Raw genomic sequence first — 22,982 nt, 5'->3', positions numbered from 1 at the left:
GTTCGGCAAAAGATGCTGACAGACTAAGAGCAAGGCTTCTTACAAAAAAAACCCAAAAATAGTGGGCTCAATTCACTTGACTAAAAATATAAATTCAAGGTGGCATGTAAAAAGCGCCCACTACACTCACGGAGTGGTTGGCGTTAGGAAGGGCATCCAGCTGTAGAAACACTGCCAGATCAGACTGGGCCTGGCGCAGCCTACTGGCTTCCCAGACCCCAGTTGAACCTATTTCTTTATTACCCACAAGGGGCTAAACACAGTGGGGACAAACAAGGACAGACATAGGTATTAAGTCGATTACATCGACCCCAGTGCGTAACTGGTACTTAATTTATCGACCCTGAAGGGATGAAAGACAAAATTGACCTCGGCGGAATTTGAACTCAGAACGCAACGGCAGACGAAATACTGCTAGGCATTTCACCCGGCGTGCTAATGATTCTGCCAGCTCGCCGCCTCCCAGACCCCAGTTGAACCGTCCAACCCATGCTAGCATGGAAAACGGACGTTAAACGATGATGATGATGAAGGTGGTGCCCCACCATGGCCACAGCCTAATAAGTGAAACACACAAAGGGAAAAAGATGAACAAAAAGAAAGAATGAAAGCCCTTAACCCTAACTTGTTGAGAAATACAAAAAAATAAAGCAGTTTCCCAGGCCACCGAGCTGAGAATGGGAAATGTACTGTAGTACTGACAAAATCACGTGGGAATGTTCTTAGTGACAGGCTAACTATATTATCCAGGAGAACGAGTGGGGGGGGAGGAGGAGAGGGTTGCTTTCACTCATGTCTTTAAGAGCTAGAGCCATCTGTCGCAGAAGCAAAGCACTTGTGCATATCCCGGTCAACGAATAACATGCATGTGTTAAACAGGTAAAGACATCAGCAAAAATCAAGGCAAGACCTCAACAGAAGAGAAAGCAATTAAGTGTAACGGGTGGAAGGGGTTATTGGGATGTGGGAGGTGTGTGTACGTGACTGTTACAAAGCCCCAAATGTGTATAAATCATGTAAAAATGCATACAGATGTCATTCATCTAACACCTGTTTACCGGCAGAAATCTATAATTAGCTGATGCAATTCTTAAGAAGAGTACATACATACAGGTGACTATATATATATGTGTGAATGTGCATGTTTGTGTGTATATATATATATATACACACACACACACACACACACACTATATATATATATATAGTTAATCCAAACAAGAAAACACAGAAAAAAAGAGAAAAAAAACACAGCAACGCAGGACGTGGAACAATTAAAGTATTATTGATGCTCATATATATATATATATATATATATATATATATATATACACACACACACACATACACACACACATATATACATGTATGTATATGTGCATATTCATATCTATTATATAAAAGTCAATGTCTTTATGTGTGTTACTTATACATTCGAAATCTATTGCACCGATCCTAATGAAATTTGGAACACAAAATCCAAGCCTAAGGAGAAGGGTAATGCTGTGTGTTTCATACTATTTCATGGCCCAAAATTGCTGAATGGATCCTTATGGTATTTGGAACTTAGATTCAATGTATAAGAACGGGTATAATGCAGTATGCTTGGTTTGAATTTGAGATGGCTTAAAGGGGGCAGAACCCCCATGAAAATTCGTAAATTTCTGATGTTGATGAAATTTCAACTATGGGTAATTGACACACATCAAGAAGTATTCTCAAAGTTTCCACTTCTCATGAAGATTCTGAGACCCCCTAATGGGGACCTTAGCTCCCAAATTTTAGTTATTTTTTATGATCCAAAACTTGGTCAGAAGTACTGAATGGATCTTTATGAAATTTGGAAATTATATTCTATGCATAAGGATCATAACCCCCATGACAATTCATATATTTTTGCTGTTGATGAAATTTTAACCATAGATATTAGACACAAATGAAGTAATATTTATAAAACTTTATCTTCTTACAAGTTAGAAAGACCCTTTCATGCAGACTTAACACCCACAATTTAGTCAGTTTATCTAAGCAAAGACAAATGCAGTTGTATTCTTGGAAGCTATAGGGTCACCCAAGCATAAAAGATGAGCGTTATTTGTAATTCAATGGTACAACAGTGTAAGAGTTTGCTTTGAGATATACTTAGATTGTGATTTCTGCAATGTGCTGCATAAATTGTCAAGTAAATGAAAGGCATCTTTGCCTCCACTGATTCAGTTGCAAAGTGTTGAGTAAAGTTATTTGGTTGCAGACCTCCTTTGAGTCTTATTATCACCGGGTTACACATTGTCCCCCGATGGTAACATTGATTTCAAGGCCTTCCCAGATGAGTGACTGGTTATCAAAAGACAGATTGTAAATTTATTCTGTCCAGTTACCTATTGGTATAGTGGTCATTTGCAAACTCCAGAGGTGACACTTTCATTTCCCCTTAGCCCTCACTTCACAGTTGTTAATGTTTGAGTTGGGTCACACCTTCCAATTGCTATAGATCCGTAATGCATCTCACAGCTGTACCTGTCACCTGTATGGTGAGGAATCCTACATTGGGGAGTAGTAATGACTAGGGTAGGGTAGCTGACTGCTTATTGTGATCATTCGTCTTTTGGTTTCCTGTAGCTTTGCTCTCTTTTACCAACCCAGTGAACATACATATATTTCCTATTTCAAAGAAATTCGAACAATACATATAAGACCCAAGTTAAAAAGATTCTCGACAATTCAACTTCTCTGGTTGACATTAAGACACCCCCAAGAGGGGAATTAACTCCCACATTTTTGAGCTCCATGACATCCATTTTTCAGGAGCAAAATCCTTTTAATAGGTTCCGTAAGACTGGAATTTTGGATTCTGTGCATAAAGATCAGTAATATGGGAGACATGTGTCATGATTAGAATTTTTTTAGGGTGTGTAAAGAGGGAAAGAACTCTCATCCATCTCAAATACCTCAGCATCTATGATACTCCTCTGGCATCTTTCTACTTCTGTAATATCTTCCAGTATCTACTTGTCACTTTGCGCCCTCCCTTACTCACAGCCCTCTCCCTAACAGCTTCTCTGCTTCCTCAACATCCCAGCTCTCCTTTTTGTCTTCCCTCCTTTGAGCTACCAGCATGAACCCCCCCCCACCACTCACACCTTTGTTTCCTCGTCATCCCAGTCAGTTGCTCCTTTTCTCTCCCTTTCCCTCACATTTTCTCTTCCCAATCAACCCATATAATGTTGGATGACCCCTAGACACTCCACGTTGCACAATTCACCTTCACCACATTTTCAACTTTGCCCCCCACCCCCTTTTTTTTTCTCCTCAATATTGTCGCACATCTGGGCTTTCTCGACACGTCATGCAATCTGCAAAGCTTGCATGACGTGCAAAGGACTCGTTCTTACAGCCTGTTCGTTTCCAGATGTTTCCACGAAATGTTCCAGCTGTTGCTCAGTCATCTAGGAGGACTTAATGTTAAACCTTCCCATTATCAACCTCTATTTGTTTCTAAGTGGCGTAAATAATCTACTCATCTGATTTAAAAATAGTGCTGCAAAGGTTATATGTCAATAGTAATTCACAACAATCAGTCCTTTATTCAGGATTCAATGCTGAGAGAACACAAGGAACCCATTTTTCACCACTTTGAAACCGAATCTAGCAAATGATTTGAAATGGTCATAACGCTAGCATTAAATTCAGTGGAAATATCTCTCCCTATCACAGGATTCCTAACACCTGTTGCCTCTAGTATTTCATCATCCAATTCAGAAGGAAATCTCGATTTAGGCTCGTCAAGCAAATTGAAATTGCTATGTCTGCAAGTTCTTTTATTCAATGCATCTTAACAATAAGCCTTTTCGACCATTACGGCTGCTTCATTTACAATACGACTTTGACGAATCTTGCAAAGCACTTTGCGATAAATATGTTCTTTGCTTTATCCCATGATCGGTTTATCGTATAGAAAATTAATACACAAAACTAAGGTTGTTGCTCTGCTCTTCATCAAGAGATTATTAACTCTTCACAAAAGGATTATGCATCAATGAATTGCGACTGATACTTGCAGCTTTTATAAACAAGTTTCAACAGGTTCCGAATCATAATCAAACAAAACTTTCTTTACAAATTCAAGAGTGTGTGTGTGTGTGTGTGTGTGTGTGTGTGTGTATATATATATAGTTATTAGTGAGGGATTATCAATCAGCACAAAACACTTTCTAAGCTCTCTGTTAGTACACCAGGCTAACAATTTTATTTGGATTAGTAAAGAACTCTATGTATTCTTGCGATGGGGCCCAAGATTCATTACCATTCCATATTGTAAAATCGTAGTTGTGCTCCAATTATACTGGTTTTTTATACAGTGATATACAAGACAAGGTATAAATAATGGCCATTACATATTTTTTCTTTATTGTAGTAAATTTGACCTACAGCTGTTTCCAGTAAGTGGGGTGTAGGAGTGGCTGTGTGGTAAGTAGCTTGCTTACGAACCACATGGTCCCTGGTTCGGTCCCACTGCATGGCACCTTGGGCATCTTCTTCTATAACCTCGGGTCGACCAAAGCCTTGTGAGTGGATTTGGTAGATGGAAACTGAAAGAAGCCCGTCGTATATGTGTATATATTTATGTGTATGTATATGTTTGTGTGTCTGTATTTGTCCCCCAGGCGAGCTAGCAGAATCGTTAGCACGCTGGGCGAAATGCGTAGCCGTATTTTTCGTCTTCCGTTACGTTCTGAGTTCAAATTCTGCCGAGGTCGACTTTGCCTTTCATCCTTTTGGGGTCGATAAATTAAGTAGCAGTTACGCACTGGGGTCGATATAATCGACTTAATCCATTTGTCTGTCCTTGTTTGTCGCCTCTGTGTTTAGCCCCTTGTGGGTAGTGAAGAAATATGTATTTGTCCCCCAACATCGCTTGACAACTGATGCTGGTGTGTTTATGTCCCCGTAACTTAGCAGTTTGGCAAAAGGGGACCGATAGAATAAGCACTAGGCTTACAAAGAATAAGTCCTGGGGTCGATTTGCTCGACTAAAGGCGGTGCTCCAGCATGACCACAGTCACATGACTGAAACAAGTAAAAGAGTAAAGAGTAAAAGGTTTACTCAATTAGCCTGTTGATTGGTTGAGGAAAATTAAACAACCAGATATTAACTAAAGTAGCATTAATGCTTTAGGTCGTTCAGTTCTTCTCAACTAATCAATGGGCTAATTGAGTAAACCTATCAATAATGAACCTATAATGATTACTGGAAACAACTGTAAGGCAAAGTTGCTACCATAAAAATACATAACGACTGTTATTTATACCTTGTCTTATATCTTCTTTCTTCTAATCTTTTAGTCTTTCAATGGTTTCAGTTGCTGGACTGTGGCCATGCTGGAGCACCGCCATAATTTTTTCTTTTTTTTTTGTCGCTTTATGATTGAAAGTTGGTCGATGATTTAGTTTGTAGTTGCTGTTCTCCCTTGAGTGTATTCTCGAATGATTGGTTGGTTTGGTATCGTTGTTAGTTCATCTAATGCCTTTAAAAGTTTCAGTAGAGATCCCTCTTATATTTCTAATTGGTTTGAGTTAGCCGTTGAATACTGGAGGACCTCTGACTATTAGACTGGTACAGTAGAGTGTTTTTGTTTGTGAGTTTGAAGATGGTATATTTGGAAGCTGACAGTACCTACCAGTCCGAGCATTAAAATTCACACACACACACACACACATATATTTACATATATACAATGGGCTTCTTTCAGTTTCTATCTACCAAATCCACTTACAAGGCTTTGGTCGGCCCGAGGCTATCGTAGAAGACACTTGCTCATGGTGCATAGATTTTGCTTTATGTTTAGCTGGCAGATTTGTAGTGGAGCTGTGAGTTATACTGTCAGGTTGAAGTGGATGGTAGTTGAACCAATTCTACTATATGGCTCAGAAACCTGGACGTTATCAAAGAAGCTTGAGAGGCGGTTGGATGGAACCTACACTCGCCTCCTTATGAGAGGTCAAAATCTCTCATGGAAGCGTCATCCAACCAAAATGCAAATATATGGGAAACTACCACCTGTGTCATCTCTTGTGAAAGGTAAGAGAGTCCAGTTTGCTGGACATTGTTGTAGAGCTGAAAACGAGGTAATTTCTGCTCTCCTCCTCTGGAAGCCATCTACTCGCAATACCAGAGGGCGCACACTCTCCTACCCTGATGCAATCTCCAGGGATACAGGCATCCAGCAACAGGACCTCCGTAATGCCATGATGGACCATGAAGTCTGGCGTAGCATGGTAAATTCCATTGTCTCGACCACAGTCGAACAATGATGATGATGGATGGTAGGATAAGAAAGGAGTGATTCTTCACTATTTGGAGTAATAGTAGTTGTAGTGGCAATAGCAGGAGCAGTGGAATAAGATGATAATGATGATCTGTGGAGAAGGGCTAAGGTTTGGAGTTTGATAGGTCATCAACTGTGCTAACGTTGATGAATTTGCTGTGGTTGCTTATCTTGTTGTTGTTGTTTACTCTTGGTAGCAGTAGTAGTAGTAGCAAAACATGATGACAAGTCAGTTTTGGTATTGTCATCATCATCATCATCATCATTTAACGTCCGCTTTCCATGCTAGCATGGGTTGGACGGTTCAACTGGGGTCTGGGGAGCCCGAAAGCTGCACCAGTCCAGTCAGATCTGGCAGTGTTTCTACAGCTGGATGCCCTTCCTAACGCCAACCACGCCGAGAGTGTAGTGGGTGATTTTATGTGCCACCGACACAGGTGCCAGACGAGGCTGGCAGACGGCCACGCTCGGATGGTGTTTTTATGTGCCACCAACACAGGTGCCAGATGAGGCTGGCAAACGGCCACGGGCAAATGAAATAGTTGGACTGTGACAGATTGCTTATTGTGCAGTTTAGAAGTTCACCAGTTGTGCTACTTTTGAGGAGTGGCTGTTGGTCTTGTTCAGTAAACACATGGTGCAGTAAACTAATACATCTACTTGTTGTTCATACACTTGTCTTTTGTTTTTCTGTAAATTTCAACCATATACTCTTCTACTTGTTTCAGTCATTTGACTGCGGCCATGCTGGAGCACCGCCTTTAGTCGAGCAAATTGACCCCAGGACTTATTCTTTGAAAGCCTAGTACTTATACTATCAGTCCTTTTTTGCTGAACTGCTAAATTATGGGGGATGTAAACACACCACAATTGGTTGTCAAGTGATGTTTGCGGGGGACAAACACAGACACACAAACATATACACACACACAGACACACACACACACACACACATATATTTACATATATACAATGGGCTTCTTTCAGTTTCTATCTACCAAATCCACTTACAAGGCTTTGGTCGGCCCGAGGCTATCGTAGAAGACACTTGCTCATGGTGCATAGATTTTGCTTTATGTTTAGCTGGCAGATTTGTAGTGGAGCTGTGAGTTATACTGTCAGGTTGAAGTGGATGGTAGTTGAACCAATTCTACTATATGGCTCAGAAACCTGGACGTTATCAAAGAAGCTTGAGAGGCGGTTGGATGGAACCTACACTCGCCTCCTTATGAGAGGTCAAAATCTCTCATGGAAGCGTCATCCAACCAAAATGCAAATATATGGGAAACTACCACCTGTGTCATCTCTTGTGAAAGGTAAGAGAGTCCAGTTTGCTGGACATTGTTGTAGAGCTGAAAACGAGGTAATTTCTGCTCTCCTCCTCTGGAAGCCATCTACTCGCAATACCAGAGGGCGCACACTCTCCTACCCTGATGCAATCTCCAGGGATACAGGCATCCAGCAACAGGACCTCCGTAATGCCATGATGGACCATGAAGTCTGGCGTAGCATGGTAAATTCCATTGTCTCGACCACAGTCGAACAATGATGATGATGGATGGTAGGGATAAGAAAGGAGTGATTCTTCACTATTTGGAGTAATAGTAGTTGTAGTGGCAATAGCAGGAGCAGTGGAATAAGATGATAATGATGATCTGTGGAGAAGGGCTAAGGTTTGGAGTTTGATAGGTCATCAACTGTGCTAACGTTGATGAATTTGCTGTGGTTGCTTATCTTGTTGTTGTTGTTTACTCTTGGTAGCAGTAGTAGTAGTAGCAAAACATGATGACAAGTCAGTTTTGGTATTGTCATCATCATCATCATCATCATCATCATTTAACGTCCGCTTTCCATGCTAGCATGGGTTGGACGGTTCAACTGGGGTCTGGGGAGCCCGAAAGCTGCACCAGTCCAGTCAGATCTGGCAGTGTTTCTACAGCTGGATGCCCTTCCTAACGCCAACCACGCCGAGAGTGTAGTGGGTGATTTTATGTGCCACCGACACAGGTGCCAGACGAGGCTGGCAGACGGCCACGCTCGGATGGTGTTTTTATGTGCCACCAACACAGGTGCCAGATGAGGCTGGCAAACGGCCACGGGCAAATGAAATAGTTGGACTGTGACAGATTGCTTATTGTGCAGTTTAGAAGTTCACCAGTTGTGCTACTTTTGAGGAGTGGCTGTTGGTCTTGTTCGGTAAACACATGGTGCAGTAAACTATACATCTACTTGTTGTTCATACACTTGTCTTTTGTTTTTCTGTAAATTTCACCATATACTCTTCTACTTGTTTCAGTCATTTGACTGCGGCCATGCTGGAGCACCGCCTTTAGTCGAGCAAATTGACCCCAGGACTTATTCTTTGAAAGCCTAGTACTTATACTATCAGTCCTTTTTTGCTGAACTGCTAAATTATGGGGGATGTAAACACACCACAATTGGTTGTCAAGTGATGTTTGCGGGGGACAAACACAGACACACAAACATATACACACACACAGACACACACACACACACACACATATATATATATATAACATACATATATACGATGGGCTTCTTTCAGTTTCCATCTACCAAATCCACTCACAAGGCTTTGGTTGGCCCGAGGTGCCACGCTGTGGGAATGAACCCAGAACCATGTGGTTGGTAAGCAAGCTACTTACCACACAGCCACTCCTGCGCCTACATTTATATATATATATACTCTTTTACTCTTTTGTTTGTCATTTGACTGTGGCCATGCTGGAGCACTGCCTTTAGTTGAACAAATCAACCTCAGGACTTATTCTTTGGGATCTAGTTAAACTGATCCACAAAATTGGCTTCCTTTAATTTTGCTCAGATTGCTTGGATCTAGTTTTTTTTTTTTCATTTGCAAAATATGCGTTTTTTTAAAAGACAGCAGAAAATCTACAACAATAAAGTTTTCCAGTCTAATTGCCATGAAGCTATGATGTAGAAAAAAGATTGTAGGAAAAAGTTACTGAGGTTTAAAAATTGAAAAATTGTGTAAAGCGGATGCCTGTCTCCAAAACTTCAAAGTTGAGTAACGTTTTCATGCTTGGATTTGTAAACTACGATAATAATGACACTGGTCAACGAAGAATTTGTCCCAAGAAAAAGAATACCTGTGTCTTATGTTTTTGCATGCTTAATTCAAAAATAATGTTAAATTATCTGTACTAAGTTCAGTTATTCCATTCACCTTCAAAATATCAAGAAACTGTATAAACATCGCAAACAACTTTTGTTCTATATGAAAAATATGTAAAATATTAAGATGATTACTCTTTTACTTGTTTCAGTCATTTGACTGTGGCCATGCTGGAGCACCACCTTTTTAGTTGAGCAAATCGACCCCAGGACTTATTCTTTGTAAGCCCAGTACTTATTCTATCGGTCTCTTTTGCCGAACCGCTAAGTAACGGGGACGTAAACACACCAGCATCGGTTGTCAAGCGATGTTGGGGGGGACAAACATAGACACATAAACATGCACACACACAGTTACATATACATATATACGACAAGCTTCTTTCAGTTTCCGTCTACCAAATCCACTCACAAGGCTTTAGTCGGCCCGAGGCTATAGTTGAAGACACTTGCCCAAGGTGCCACGCAGTGGGACTGAACCCGGAACCATGTGGTTTGTAAGTAAGCTACTTACCACACAGCTATTCCTACGCCCTAATTGACGAAAAATATCTATATATATAAAACTCTAGTTGTGTGAGTGTCTGTCCCCTTCGATTTAGATTCCTAACCCTCCCACATTTTGCGGTGCAGTTTAACCAATTTGGGTATCTTATAGTCGTGATTCATATCGAGCCCGTCTGACTATTAGCGCGCGTCAACGATGAGTCTACGATTTAAAAAATAATTTAACATCATTTTTAATTCCATTTTAATGCATAAAATGCATCGTGTGTCGATGGCGGCGGAGTTGGCGTCCACGCTCACAGCTGCACCTTTTGCTTTTCCCCCTTCCCTCCCTCGTGAAGCTGTGGGGAAGGGAGTGTAAAGAAATCAACGTCGTAATGCGTTGTGAAGGAAACCAGCGTTCTTTTAGAACAACGACTTCATGGCTTGAAGACACCAAAACAGAAATGGCTAAGAAAGCCCGAATTGGCATCTATAAGGGAAGTAACTCTCTAAAAATGCTTATATAGTTATTTCCCTTACAAACCCGAGCAACGCCGGGCGATACTGCTAGTCTATTATAAAATTCTAATTATATAGATATAAATTTTTATTAAAACAAAAGATATGGGTGAAGTAAATCTCATATGAAGAATCAACACATGCGGCCGAAACACTACACAATGTGCAGTTATCTTAATAATAACCTATTAATGCCTTGCTGTCTGTTGATTGGCTAAAATTACCCAAATTTCCCAGCTTTAATTCCAGATAACATCAGAATCTTTAATTTATGAGATAAAGTAATTCGTTGATTGTGTTCAAAATTCAGAGTTGCATTGATACACCCAAATTGAAAGTAATCTGAGCAAAATTAAAGGGGGCTCATTTTGCAAATGAGAAAGACTAGATCCGATTGCTTTCACTTTTGGTGTCTCGATGCAACTCTGAATTTCGATTATGATCAACCAATAACCTTATCGTGTAAATTAAAGAATCTGACGTTATTTGGAAGTAAAGTTGGAAAATTTGGGTAATTTTAGCCAATCAACTGACGAGGTATTTTCAGCTTATTACCATGACAACTGCGTGTTTGTTTGTGTTGAATCTTCACCGTGTTTTGTTTTTATAAAAATTTATATTAAACAGAATTTTATTATAGATATTTTTTGTTCATTGTCTTAATATTTTACATCATCATCATCATCGTTTAAAATCCGCTTTCCATGCTAGCATGCGTTGGATGATTTGACTGAGAACTGGCTAACCAGATGGCTGCACCAGGCTCCAATGTGATCTGGCAGAGTTTCTACAGCTGGATGCTCTTCCTAATGCCAACCACTCCAAGAGTGTAGTGGGTGCTTTTGCATGCCACCGGCACAAGGACCAATCAGGCAGTACTGGCAACAGCCGTGCTCAAATGGTGGTTTTTACATGCCACCTGCACAGGAGCCAGCCCAGTGGCACTGACAATGACCTCACTTGAATATTTTTTTTTTATGTGCCACCAGCACAAGTGCCAGTAAGGCGATGCTGGTAACGAACACACTCGAATGGTGCATTTTATGTGCTACCAGCACGGAAGCCAGTTAGCTGCTCTGGCAACAATCATGCTCGGATGGTGCTCTTAGCGCCCCACTAGCACGGATGCCAGTCATTGAATTGCATATTTTTCATATTTAGCAAAAGTTGTTTGTGATGTTTATACAGTTTCTTGGCATTATGAAGGTCAATGGAATACTTGAACTTAGTACACAACCACTCACCTTCACTGACAAAGCATCGGTGACTCATCAACTCAGTATTGCCGAGCTTCAGTGACCCATTGACTCCTATAGCTGGATCTATGATTTCACTAGGTTAATTCTATTCATAAACATTTGAATTAGGAGTATTTCTTAAACTGTTAGCTTCACATTTCAACAGCTTAACTGAAATTTAACCCACATAACAGGAACTGAGAGGGAAATTGTCAGATAGAAAAACTGTGTGTGATATAGATAATTTGACATTATTTTGGAATTACGCATGCAAAAACACGTTACAGGTATTCTTTTTCTTGGGACAAATTCTTTGTTGACCAGTATTATTCTTATTATAGTTTACAAATCTAAGCATGTAAATGTTACTGGGCGGCAAACAGCGACACACAAACACACACACACACATATATGACAGGCTTCTTTCAGTTTCCATCTAAATCCACTCACAAGGCTTTGGTCAGTCCAAGACTATTGTAGAAGACACTTACCCAAGGTGCCACGCAGTGGGACTGAATCCTGAACCATGTGGTCATGTGGTTGGTAAGCAAGCTCTTTTATTCATTTCATTTGCCATAGAGGCAGTACAGAGATGGGTAGCTTTGCGGCCTGGACAAGACATTGATGAGGCAAATGATAATAATACAAGATGATAAGGATGGGAGAAGACTGAAAGTGCCTACCGACCCTCTGCTTCTCTAAAATATTGTTCTTTAAAAACACATATACAGAGGTATTGATCCTCTTACAATTTAAAATACAATATATTTGGACTCAAAAGTCCACACAAATACAAAATATAATTTATACGCAAATTGGAGGTGATAAACCTCTACAATTCCTCCCCAAGCAATTTTCTTGCGACTTGCAGGCATTCCTGCAACCGTAATCCAGGGTTCCAAAAAAGAATTCTATAATTCTCGTTTTCACACGAGTCAATTATAACATCGCAGTACTTTCTTTCCAGCACCAGAGCAGCCACCTGCGAAGGCCACTCTGGGCTGTCAATATAAGTTGGGTCCTTCAGGTTCCATCATTCTAAATAAGCAAGCTACTTACCACACAGCCACTCCTATCTCTCTCTCTTTCACTTGTTTCAGTCATTTGACTGTGGCCATGCTGGAGCACTGTCTTTAGTCAAGCAAATCGACCCCGGGACTTATTCTTTGTAAGCCCAGTACTTATTCTATCGGTCTCTTTTGCCGAACTGCTAAGTGACGGGGACGTAAACACACCAGCATCGGTTGTCAAGCAATGCTAGGGGGACAAACACAGACACACACACACACATACATATATATATACATATATACGACAGGCTTCTTTCAGTTTCCGTCTACCAAATCCACTCACAAGGCATTGGTCGGCCCGAGGCTATAGCAGAAGACACTTGCCCAAGGTGCCACACAGTGGGACTGAACCCAGGACCATGTGGTTGGTAAGCAAGCTGCTTACCACACAGCCACTCCTATGCCTACTTTCATTTTGTTTTTTCAACTTCATTATACACATACAAAAAAAATCATCTTGACAATGTTAGCGATTAACAGTGAAAAAATACTATAGATAGGAGGAAAGAACAAAAGGGAACAGTCTACTAGGAAACAGTCTGTACAGTCTACTTATGCACTTAGGATCTGTCAGCCATTTAAATTTTAAACTTATTTTCAGTACTAACAATCATTACAAACTGCGAGTCTTTTGTTATATATATATATCCAGCTGTCTTATATTATTAAGTACTTCTAAACACTATTAAAGCTAGTTTATCTCTCTATGTTTTCTTCTGATAAATATCCAGTGTATTTTATTTACTAGCTCAGTATCCTCCAATCTGCCATATTAATCCTATTGTCCTTGTTCTGTCTGCTTCTCTCTTGTTCTAGTTTAATTTTTACTTTATTTTGTTTTTGTATCTGGTTTGTGAGATTCTTTATGTGAATTCATGTGTTGAAGCAAATTTTGCTGTGTCTAGATAGAGTCATTGTGCCAATATTATTAACACACTCACTGTCTCAATTCCATTCTTTATTATTAGTCAGTTGGTTAAATATTGAACCAAATAGTCAGTTGTTTAACTTGGGACATAGTGTACAATATAAGGTGCATGAAAGGAGTTTGTAAGGACAGAAATACAGCTTATATTGGGGCAACCTCTAAGAGTATAGTGGAGAGATTAAACGAGCACTGGAGAGAGTATAACAAGAAACAGTTCTTCATACTCCTTAAAAATGCCAAAGACCAACATGGTGGCATACTGTGCCAAACTGATACCCACATTTTGTCCACACACAAAACACCCATCACTTAGAGAAATACAAGTATATAGGCGCAGGAGTGGCTGTGTGGTAAGTAGCTAGGCACAAGAGTGCTTACCAGCCACATGGTTCCATTTCATTCCCACTGCGTGGCACCTTGGGCAAGTGTCTTCTACTATAGCCTCGGGCCGACCAAAGCCTTGTGAGTGGATTTGGTAGACGGAAACTGAAAGTAGCCTGTCGTATATATATATATGTATATATGTGTGTGTCTGTGTGTGTATATATGTTTGTGTGTCTGTGTTTGTTCCCCAAACATGGCTTGACAACCGATGGTGGTGTGTTTACGTCCCCGTAACTTAGCGGTTCGGCAAAAGAGACCGATCGAATAATTACTAGGCTTACAAAGAATAAGTCCCGGGGTCGATTTGCTCGACTAAAGGCGGTGCTCCAGCATGGCCACAGTCGAATGACTGAAACAAGTAAAAGAGTAAGAGTATATGTCCTTGTAAATGCAACATTACCCGTACTAAATAGAAAATACATGTAGAAGGTAGGGATGCCCCAGTGCTACAGGCACCACCCACACAGTGTAGGTACATTTGTAAGTAGGTAAATAGGTAGGTAGGTAAGTAGATAGGTTTCAGGTGGTTAAATTAGTTATATGGATTGCTAGTTACTTAATTATGTAAGTAGGTAGATAAGTGGGGAAGTAGGTAGGTAGGTAGGTAGGTCAATAGGTAGTATGGACATACACACAAATAGAAACACACACATGCACACTCCACACACACAGACATATAAGCATATGCATACACAACATATGCACATGCTTATACATACACACACTCATGTATAGACACACTCATGTATAGACACACTCATGTATAGACACACTCATGTATAGCCACACTCATAGCCAGCCACATGCTTGGACAAGAATTTGTTGACTCTAAGGAAAATTTTAATAAACCATAGGTGCAGGAGTGGCTGTGTGGTAAGTAGCTTGCTTACCAATCACATGGTTCCGGGTTCAGTCCCACTGCGTGGCATCTTGGGCAAGTGTCTTCTACTATAGCCTCGGGCCGACCAAAGCCTTGTGAGTGGATTTGGTTGACGGAAACTGAAAGAAGCCCGTCGTATGTATGTATGTATATATATGCGTGTTTGTGTGTCTGTGTTTGTCCCCCTAGCATTGCTTGACAACTGATGTTGGTGTGTCTATGTCCCCGTCACTTAGCGGTTCGGCAAAAGAGACCGATAGAATAATTACAAAGAATAAGTCTCGGGGTCAATTTGCTCACTAAAGGCGGTGCTCCAGCATGGCCGCAGTCAAATGACTGAAACAAGTAAAAGAATAAAAGAAAAGATTCAATGATATGAGCTGCCTCATCTGTCTATACAAGATTTCTATTCAACTGGGCAGTTACTCGTGAGCTTATTGTACAACTGGACTCTTGTTACAGCATATTCCAGAAAATGGTGGACGACTTGGTATTTGAAGATTTGTGCAAAGTGGGTCCCCTGGAAGTTGGTACCCGATTTGAAGGTGACAAGTCTTGGTCTGCCTCTTTTATTGTTTATTTTTTACGAGTTTCAGTCATTAGATTGTGGCCATGCTGGGGCACTGCTTTGAAGAATTTTTTTAGTTGAATGAATTGACCCCGGTACTCCTTTGTTTTTTTAATTCTGGTACTTATTCTGTCGGTCCCTCTTGCTAAACCTCTAAGGTATGGAGATGTAAACACACCAACACTGGTTGTCAAGTGGGTGGTGGTAGGACACACACACACACAGAGTGAGCTTCTTTGTTTCTGCCTACCAAATCCACTCACAAGGCTTTGGTCAGCTCATGGCTAAAGTATAAGACACTTGCCCAAGGTACAACACTGGATCTGGTCTGCTGCAAATTTCTGGAGCCGTTTCTGATCAGATGGCAGGGGATGAAATGTGGGCATATCTTTATGATGAGTAAATGAAGTTGCCCTTCACTTCTTGAATTTTTTCCCATGCCATTCTTATTCTGGCTACAATAGTTTTGAAACGGCCGTTGCCAGTGCCGCCTTGACTGGCCTCTGTGCCGGTGGCACGTAAAAAGCACCAACTGATCGTAACCGTTGCCAGTTTCGCCTGGCACCTGTGCCGGTGGCACGTAAAAAGCACCCACTACACTCACGGAGTGGTTGGTGTTAGGAAGGGCAGGGCATCCAGCTGTAGAAACACTGCCAGATCAGACTGGGCCTGGTGCAGCCTCCTGGCTTCCCAGACCCCAGCCGAACCGTCCAACCCATGCTAGCATGGAAAACGGACGTTAAACGATGGTGATGATGATGACCTCCACTGCCTAATTCATTTTGGTAATTATCTTTTTGGGATCCTTTGGAACAATTTAAAATTTGTTTAATGTGCACTTTTACCGCTGATTACTTCTTCACATCTGCTACATATGGTGTCTTCCTTTTCAATCGCTGTCAGTGATCCTACTGCATCGTGTGTTTGGAATCGGTACATAATACACAGTTCCTACTTAACTCCTTTTCTGCATACTGAGTATGGCCAACCTCCAGTTGACCCCTGGCTTATTTCCTGATAATTAAAACTTCTGTATTTTCTAGATTTATTATGAGTCCTCTTAATTCTAGGCTTTGCTGCCATATATCAATTTTTTTTCTCTATCTCTCTGATAGACCTGGCTTTAAGAACTTGGTTATTGACATACAAGAGTTCCCACTGAGAGCTTATCAAGAGTCTTTTATGACCCGGAGAATTATAATAAATAAATAGGACACTGAGAATTGAGCCCTGATGGACCCCTGCTTGTATTCTAAATTCAATTTTAACTCTCACCTTGCTGTCTGCATCTTTGATTATGATTTGCTCAGCTTTTCACCTGTGTTTCTTCTGTGGCCAACAGGTTACAAAGTGTAACATATCAGAAGCCTTCTCCAGGCCAACACATGATATAGCGACTTACTTTTTGGTAACAACTTCCACAGGAAGTAGGTGCAGGAGTGGCTGTGTGGTAAGTAGCTTGCAAACCAACCACATAGTTCTGGGTTCAGTCCCACTGCGTAACATCTTGGGCAAGTGTCTTCTGCTATAGCCCCGGGCTGACCAATGCCTTTGTGAGTGGATTTGGTAGAGGGAAACTGAAAGAAGCCTGTCGTATATATATATATATATATATATATATATGTATATATGTGTGTGTGTGTGTGTTTGTCCCCCTAGCATTGCTTGACAACCGATGCTGGTGTGTTTACGTCCCCGTCACTTAGCGGTTCGGCAAAAGAGACCGATAGAATAAGTACTGGGCTTACAAAGAATAAGTCCCGGGGTCGATTTGCTCGACTAAAGGCGGTGCTCCAGCATGGCCGCAGTCAAATGACTGAAACAAGTTAAAAGAGTAAAGAGAGAGAGTTGCCTTAGTTGTCTCTGTGGGAAGAGGGCATCTGTGGCTCCCCTCTTTGGCACAAGTCCAGAGCTATCTATACTGTTTCTATTCCTAATCATTTGTACTATATCTCTCCTTCTGATGGTTTCATAATTGTTTTTGTTTTTTTTTACTTTGGAGCTCTGTATTTGGGTCTCTCTAAAGCATCTCCTTTGTCTTTATAGTAGTTGACAGTGATAATACTCTGCTTAATACATCCTTGTACAATCTCGTTGAGTATGTGAGTAACTAACATGTGCCCTACTTTAAAATATATTAACAACAACAACAATAATAAATGAAAGTGGTATTTACAGTGATATCATAATAATGTTAATAATAGTAATTGCAGTAAAAGTAGCAGTAGTAGTAGTAGCCGTGCAACTCTGTTATTTGATATTTAAATCATTAATTCATTTTCAACCACTGTTTGTTCTTTCAGATGATTAGAATGAACTTTCCCGTGATCCTCTTGTCCAATTTCTCTGAGTCTGAGACTGCTAGGCTGGCATCTCTCGTTCAACAATTGAAAGGAGAATGTTTAGTGATGGAGGTAAGTACGTTCTCTGAGGTGTATTTTCGCTTATCAACGTGTAGTGGGGGTGGTTTTTTGTATCTAGTCACGTAAGCCCAGGTGTAATTTCAGTTGCGACAGTCATACAAATTGACTTGGCCTACTTCCTCGCTGTTTGTTAATCATTCAAGCATTAAAAAAAAAGACTATTTTATTGACGCATTTACTACAAAAAGGTTTGTGCAAAAAAGATCTGCTCAGTTTAAATTTATTTAATTCTATGGTTTTTATTGTTTTTTTTTCTAATTTGGTGTTTTGGATTTGTGGTTAAGAAGGTTGCTTCAAAATCCCTTGGTTCTGGGTTCATACCTACTGCACAGAGCTTTGGGAAGCATTTTTAACTGTACCCTTCTGTTGTCCAGTGTCTTGTGAGTGAAATTGTGTGAACAGAAACTATAGAAGGCTGACAGTTTAATACCTATTTCTTTATTGCCCACCATGGCGCTAAACATAGAGGGGACAAACAAGGACAGACATAGGTATTAAGTCGATTACATCAACCCCCAGTGCGTAACCGGTACTTAATTTATCGACCCCGAAAGGATGAAAGGCAAAGTCGACCTCGGCGGAATTTGAACTCAGAACGTAGCGGCAGATGAAATACCTATTTCTATTTCTTTATTACCCACAAGGGACTAAACATAGAGGGGACAAACAAGGACAGACATAGGTATTAAGTCGATTACATCAACCCCCAGTGCGTAACCGGTACTTAATTTATCGACCCCGAAAGGATGAAAGGCAAAGTCGACCTCGGCGGAATTTGAACTCAGAACGTAGCGGCAGATGAAATACCTATTTCTATTTCTTTATTACCCACAAGGGACTAAACATAGAGGGGACAAACAAGGACAGACATAGGTATTAAGTCGATTACATCAACCCCCAGTGCGTAACCGGTACTTAATTTATCGACCCCGAAAGATGAAAGGCAAAGTCGACCTCGGCGGAATTTGAACTCAGAACGTAGCGGCAGATGAAATACCTATTTCTATTTCTTTATTACCCACAAGGGACTAAACATAGAGGGGACAAACAAGGACAGACATAGGTATTAAGTCGATTACATCAACCCCCAGTGCGTAACCGGTACTTAATTTATCGACCCCGAAAGGATGAAAGGCAAAGTCGACCTCGGCGGAATTTGAACTCACAACGTAACGACAGACGAAGTACAGCTACGCATTTCGCCCAGTGTGCTAACGTTTCTGCCAGCTCACCGCCTTCTGACAGACTAATACCACCACCACCACCACCTCTTGACTCTTGGGTATTTTTCTCGGGGACAAGGACAGTGGATCTAATTTAGACCTAATCGATTGCATTTTTTAACACCACTTGGCCTGTGGGTGGCTTTTCCAGGATCCACTCAGGTGACAGATCTTATTCAAACCTAGTCTATCACATGGTTTAATGCCACCATCTGGCTCTTGAGTATCTTGTATAGGATCCAACCTTTTGTAAGCACTTGGGCCTAGTTTCGGGTGTCTTGCACTTTTTTTCTCAACTAGTCTCAGAGATCCTGCTTATTGTGTTTGCTGCCCTTCTTTCTCCAAGTGAATGCAGATCAAACTGATTTTAGGATGAATGGTATTTCCACTGTGATTATCTTGACTTTTTCTTTTGGTGTATCTAAGACTAAGTTAGGCAATGCATCCTTGCCTTTTTTTTTTTTTTTTTCTTGAAGACTAGGTTGTGATTTGAGGTAGGCTTGGCTACTATCTGTTTCCTCCATCCATCTATCCATCTTCTTTTTCTGCCCAATGTTCTTGGAAAGGTTGTAGGTGTAGAGTCTGCAGGCACCTCTTCCTCCACAGGGTTCCTACCAGAATCACCATCATTAAACATTCCAGCTGGCCCCCACCAAAATATGACCAACTGAGACTAAGGATCTTATCCAATAATCTTGTTTTTAGTCTGTCCCATAGGTCTCCTGCTGGTTGGCTTGACCTGAAGATTCTATCTTGCCTGTCTTTTCTGCGACCACCTGTTTGTAGTATCAAAACTGTGACCCCCCAATGCGGACAAGTAGTGACTTGATCTGGAGAGACTCTCTGAGCTACACAACGTGTCAAGTAACATTATTGAAGAGATTTTTTTGGATAAATCCCGTTTCAGCTATTTATATTCATGACATGACTCATTGCGTCACTTATTCATTTAGTGTTATTTAGCTTCTGGTCATCTTTGACTGAACAGACCTGTGGCCAAAAACAGACCATCCGATCTTTTTTTTTTTTTTACCTTTTAGCATTCAAACCAACAATATCTAGGCCAAATGTTATACCTGTTCTATATTCAAACTAACAATATGTGGTCTGTCACACCTACCCTACAATGTCATTCTAAAAAGAAGCAATCACATCACTGAAATTTTGAAGTTATAACAATGCATAATTAATCTAAAATAATGGTGCCCCAGCATTGCCACAGCCTTAGGGCTGAAACATAAAAAGGAATAAATAAGCATTACATTTGGTAAAGCAGTTTGAATGCTAAAGAGTTAAGGTACACGATATGTTCCTTTTTTTTTGTCAGGCAGTTTATAATAGGAAGGTAATTTGGCTGCTATTTCTAGCAGGTTGAATAACTACAAAGAAGCTTGTTCATGCCGAATAGAGAAAGAATTGGCTTGTTGCTGAATGGTGAGGTGTGTGCATGTGTTAAATACATTGATCAGACTTTGTTGTGATAAGGTTTGAACGAATAGCTTGTGTTGCCTCATGCTTTAAGCTGATTTACAGCACATTTTTATGTTGTTTTACCTATTTCAATTATTATTGGTCTGGGGTCATACTGGAGAATTGCCTCTAGGTTTTTTTATTTATTTCTTTAGCTAATGACGTTGGCTCCTATATATATATATATATATATATATATATATATATATAATATATATATATATATATATATATATATATATATAGGTGCAGGAGTGGCTGTGTGGTAAGTAGCTTGCTAACCAACCACATGGTTCTGGGGTTCAGTCCCACTGCGTGGCATCTTGGGCAAGTGTCTTCTGCTATAGCCCCGGGCCGACCAATGCCTTGTGAGTGGATTTGGTAGACGGAAACTGAAAGAAGCCCGTCGTATATATGTATATATATATATATATATATATATATGTATGTGTGTGTGTTTGTGTGTCTGTGTTTGTCGCCCTAGCATTGCTTGACAACCGATGCTGGTGTGTTTACGTCCCCGTCACTTAGCGGTTCGGCAAAAGAGACCGATAGAATAAGTACTGGGCTTACAAAGAATAAGTCCTGGGGTCGATTTGCTCGACTAAAGGCGGTGCTCCAGCATGGCCGCAGTCAAATGACTGAAACAAGTAAAAGAGTAAAGAGTATATATATATGTGTGTGTGTGTGTATGTATATATATATGATGAACTTCTTTCAGTTTGTCTACCAAATCCACCCATGAGACTTTGGTTGGCCTGAGGTTATAGTAGAAGACACTTTCCCAAGGTGCCATGCATTGGGACTGAACCCGGAACCATGTGGTTGGGAAGCCAACTTCATACCACACACCCATGCCTGCACATATGGTTGTTTTAATTTGAGTAGCTCACTCATTAACAAAGGACATCTGTGTACTTAGCTTTACTGAATTAATTGCAATTAATTTTTAATTATATGCTTTTATGGTTTTTGTCTGTAGTAAATTTAGGTCTCAATGGGTTTTGCCGCTATTACTATCATTATCATAATCGTCTATGTTTGCTTTCTGTGCCAACATGGGTTGGGCCTGTCATTATGATCGGAGTCAGTTCTTATTCAGAGTTACAGCCTTCCTTTCAGATTGGAGGACAATGTCCCGTTTGTACATACCATTTTGATGTCTAGTTTATGGCTGGATATCCGTCCTACATCAACTACTTTATCATAGCATCAGCACCAGGAACATCGTCTTATCTTCAAGAAAACTAAAGGGTCCTCTCTGCCCTGTGTTGTCTCCATTCCTCCACTATCTACTTTGTGGTGCACTGGCTGCATTTTATCCTGGCACCGGTGCAAGTGAGAGATTGTCATATCTTTGACAAACCTAGAGGCTCCTCTCGACCCTGTGTTGTTTCTACTCATTCACCAATCATTTTACAGTGTGTATTGAGTTCATCATGGTACCTGAAATTATGAGGTTACCTGGCACTCCATCATCATCATCATCATCGTTTAACGTCCGTTCTCCATGCTAGCATGGGTTGGACGGTTCGACCGGGGATCTGGGAAGCCAGAAGGCGGCTGCACCAGGCTCCAGTCTTATCTGGCAATGTTTCTACAGCTGGATGCCCTTCCTAACGCCAACCACTCCGTGAGTGTAGTGGGTGCTTTTTACGTGTCACTTGCACTAGTGCCAGGCGAGGCTGGCACCGGCTACGGTCGGATTGGTGCATTTTACGTGCCACCTGCACGGAAGCCATTCGAGGCGGCACTGGCTTCGGCCACGATTCGGATGGTGCTTTTTACGTACAATAAAAATCTTTGCTGACTCTATGATGGTACTGTGACCAAGAGGGTGAATAAAAGAGAGAGAGAGAGAGGATGGCAGAGGAACCAGGGTGAGTGGTTAAATGAAGCAGAAGTGTTTAGTAGAATCAAAGTGATTGGTGAGAGTGATTGGTGATTAAGGTAGCGGGGGAGAGTGATGGTAAAGGAATGATACAAATAAATCTGCTAGAACCCTTTAAACATAGGCCACACACACACACACACACACACACACACACCACACACACACACACATTTTATTTGTTTGTAATTTGACTGCAGCCATGCTGGAGCACTGCCTTAAGGAGTTTTAGTTGAACAAATTGACCCCAGGACTTTTTTAAAGCCTGGTACTTATTCTATCAGTCTCTTTTGCCGAACCGCTAGGTTACAGGAACATAAGCACACCAACATCGGTTGTCGAGTGATGGTGGTGGGACAAACACAGAGACAAAGACACACACACACATATTTGATAGGCTTCTTTCAGTTTCCGTCT

The 22,982-nt window shown here is 40.9% G+C and overlaps 1 protein-coding gene across 1 annotated transcript in view; it reads left to right on the top strand.

The window, feature by feature from the left end:
• LOC115224441 (SMC5-SMC6 complex localization factor protein 1-like) overlaps positions 1-22,982 on the top strand; it is a 92,890-nt gene that overhangs the window by 13,408 nt on the left and 56,500 nt on the right. The window contains exon 2 of the mRNA XM_029795344.2: positions 17,862-17,972. Within this exon, the coding sequence (XP_029651204.1) occupies positions 17,862-17,972 (111 nt within the window). The remainder of the gene's footprint in view (positions 1-17,861; positions 17,973-22,982) is intronic.

The sequence above is a fragment of the Octopus sinensis genome, linkage group LG25 (assembly GCF_006345805.1).
Source record: "Octopus sinensis linkage group LG25, ASM634580v1, whole genome shotgun sequence".
Taxonomy (NCBI): domain Eukaryota; kingdom Metazoa; phylum Mollusca; class Cephalopoda; order Octopoda; family Octopodidae; genus Octopus; species Octopus sinensis.
This window is presented reverse-complemented; position numbering and strand designations above follow the sequence as displayed.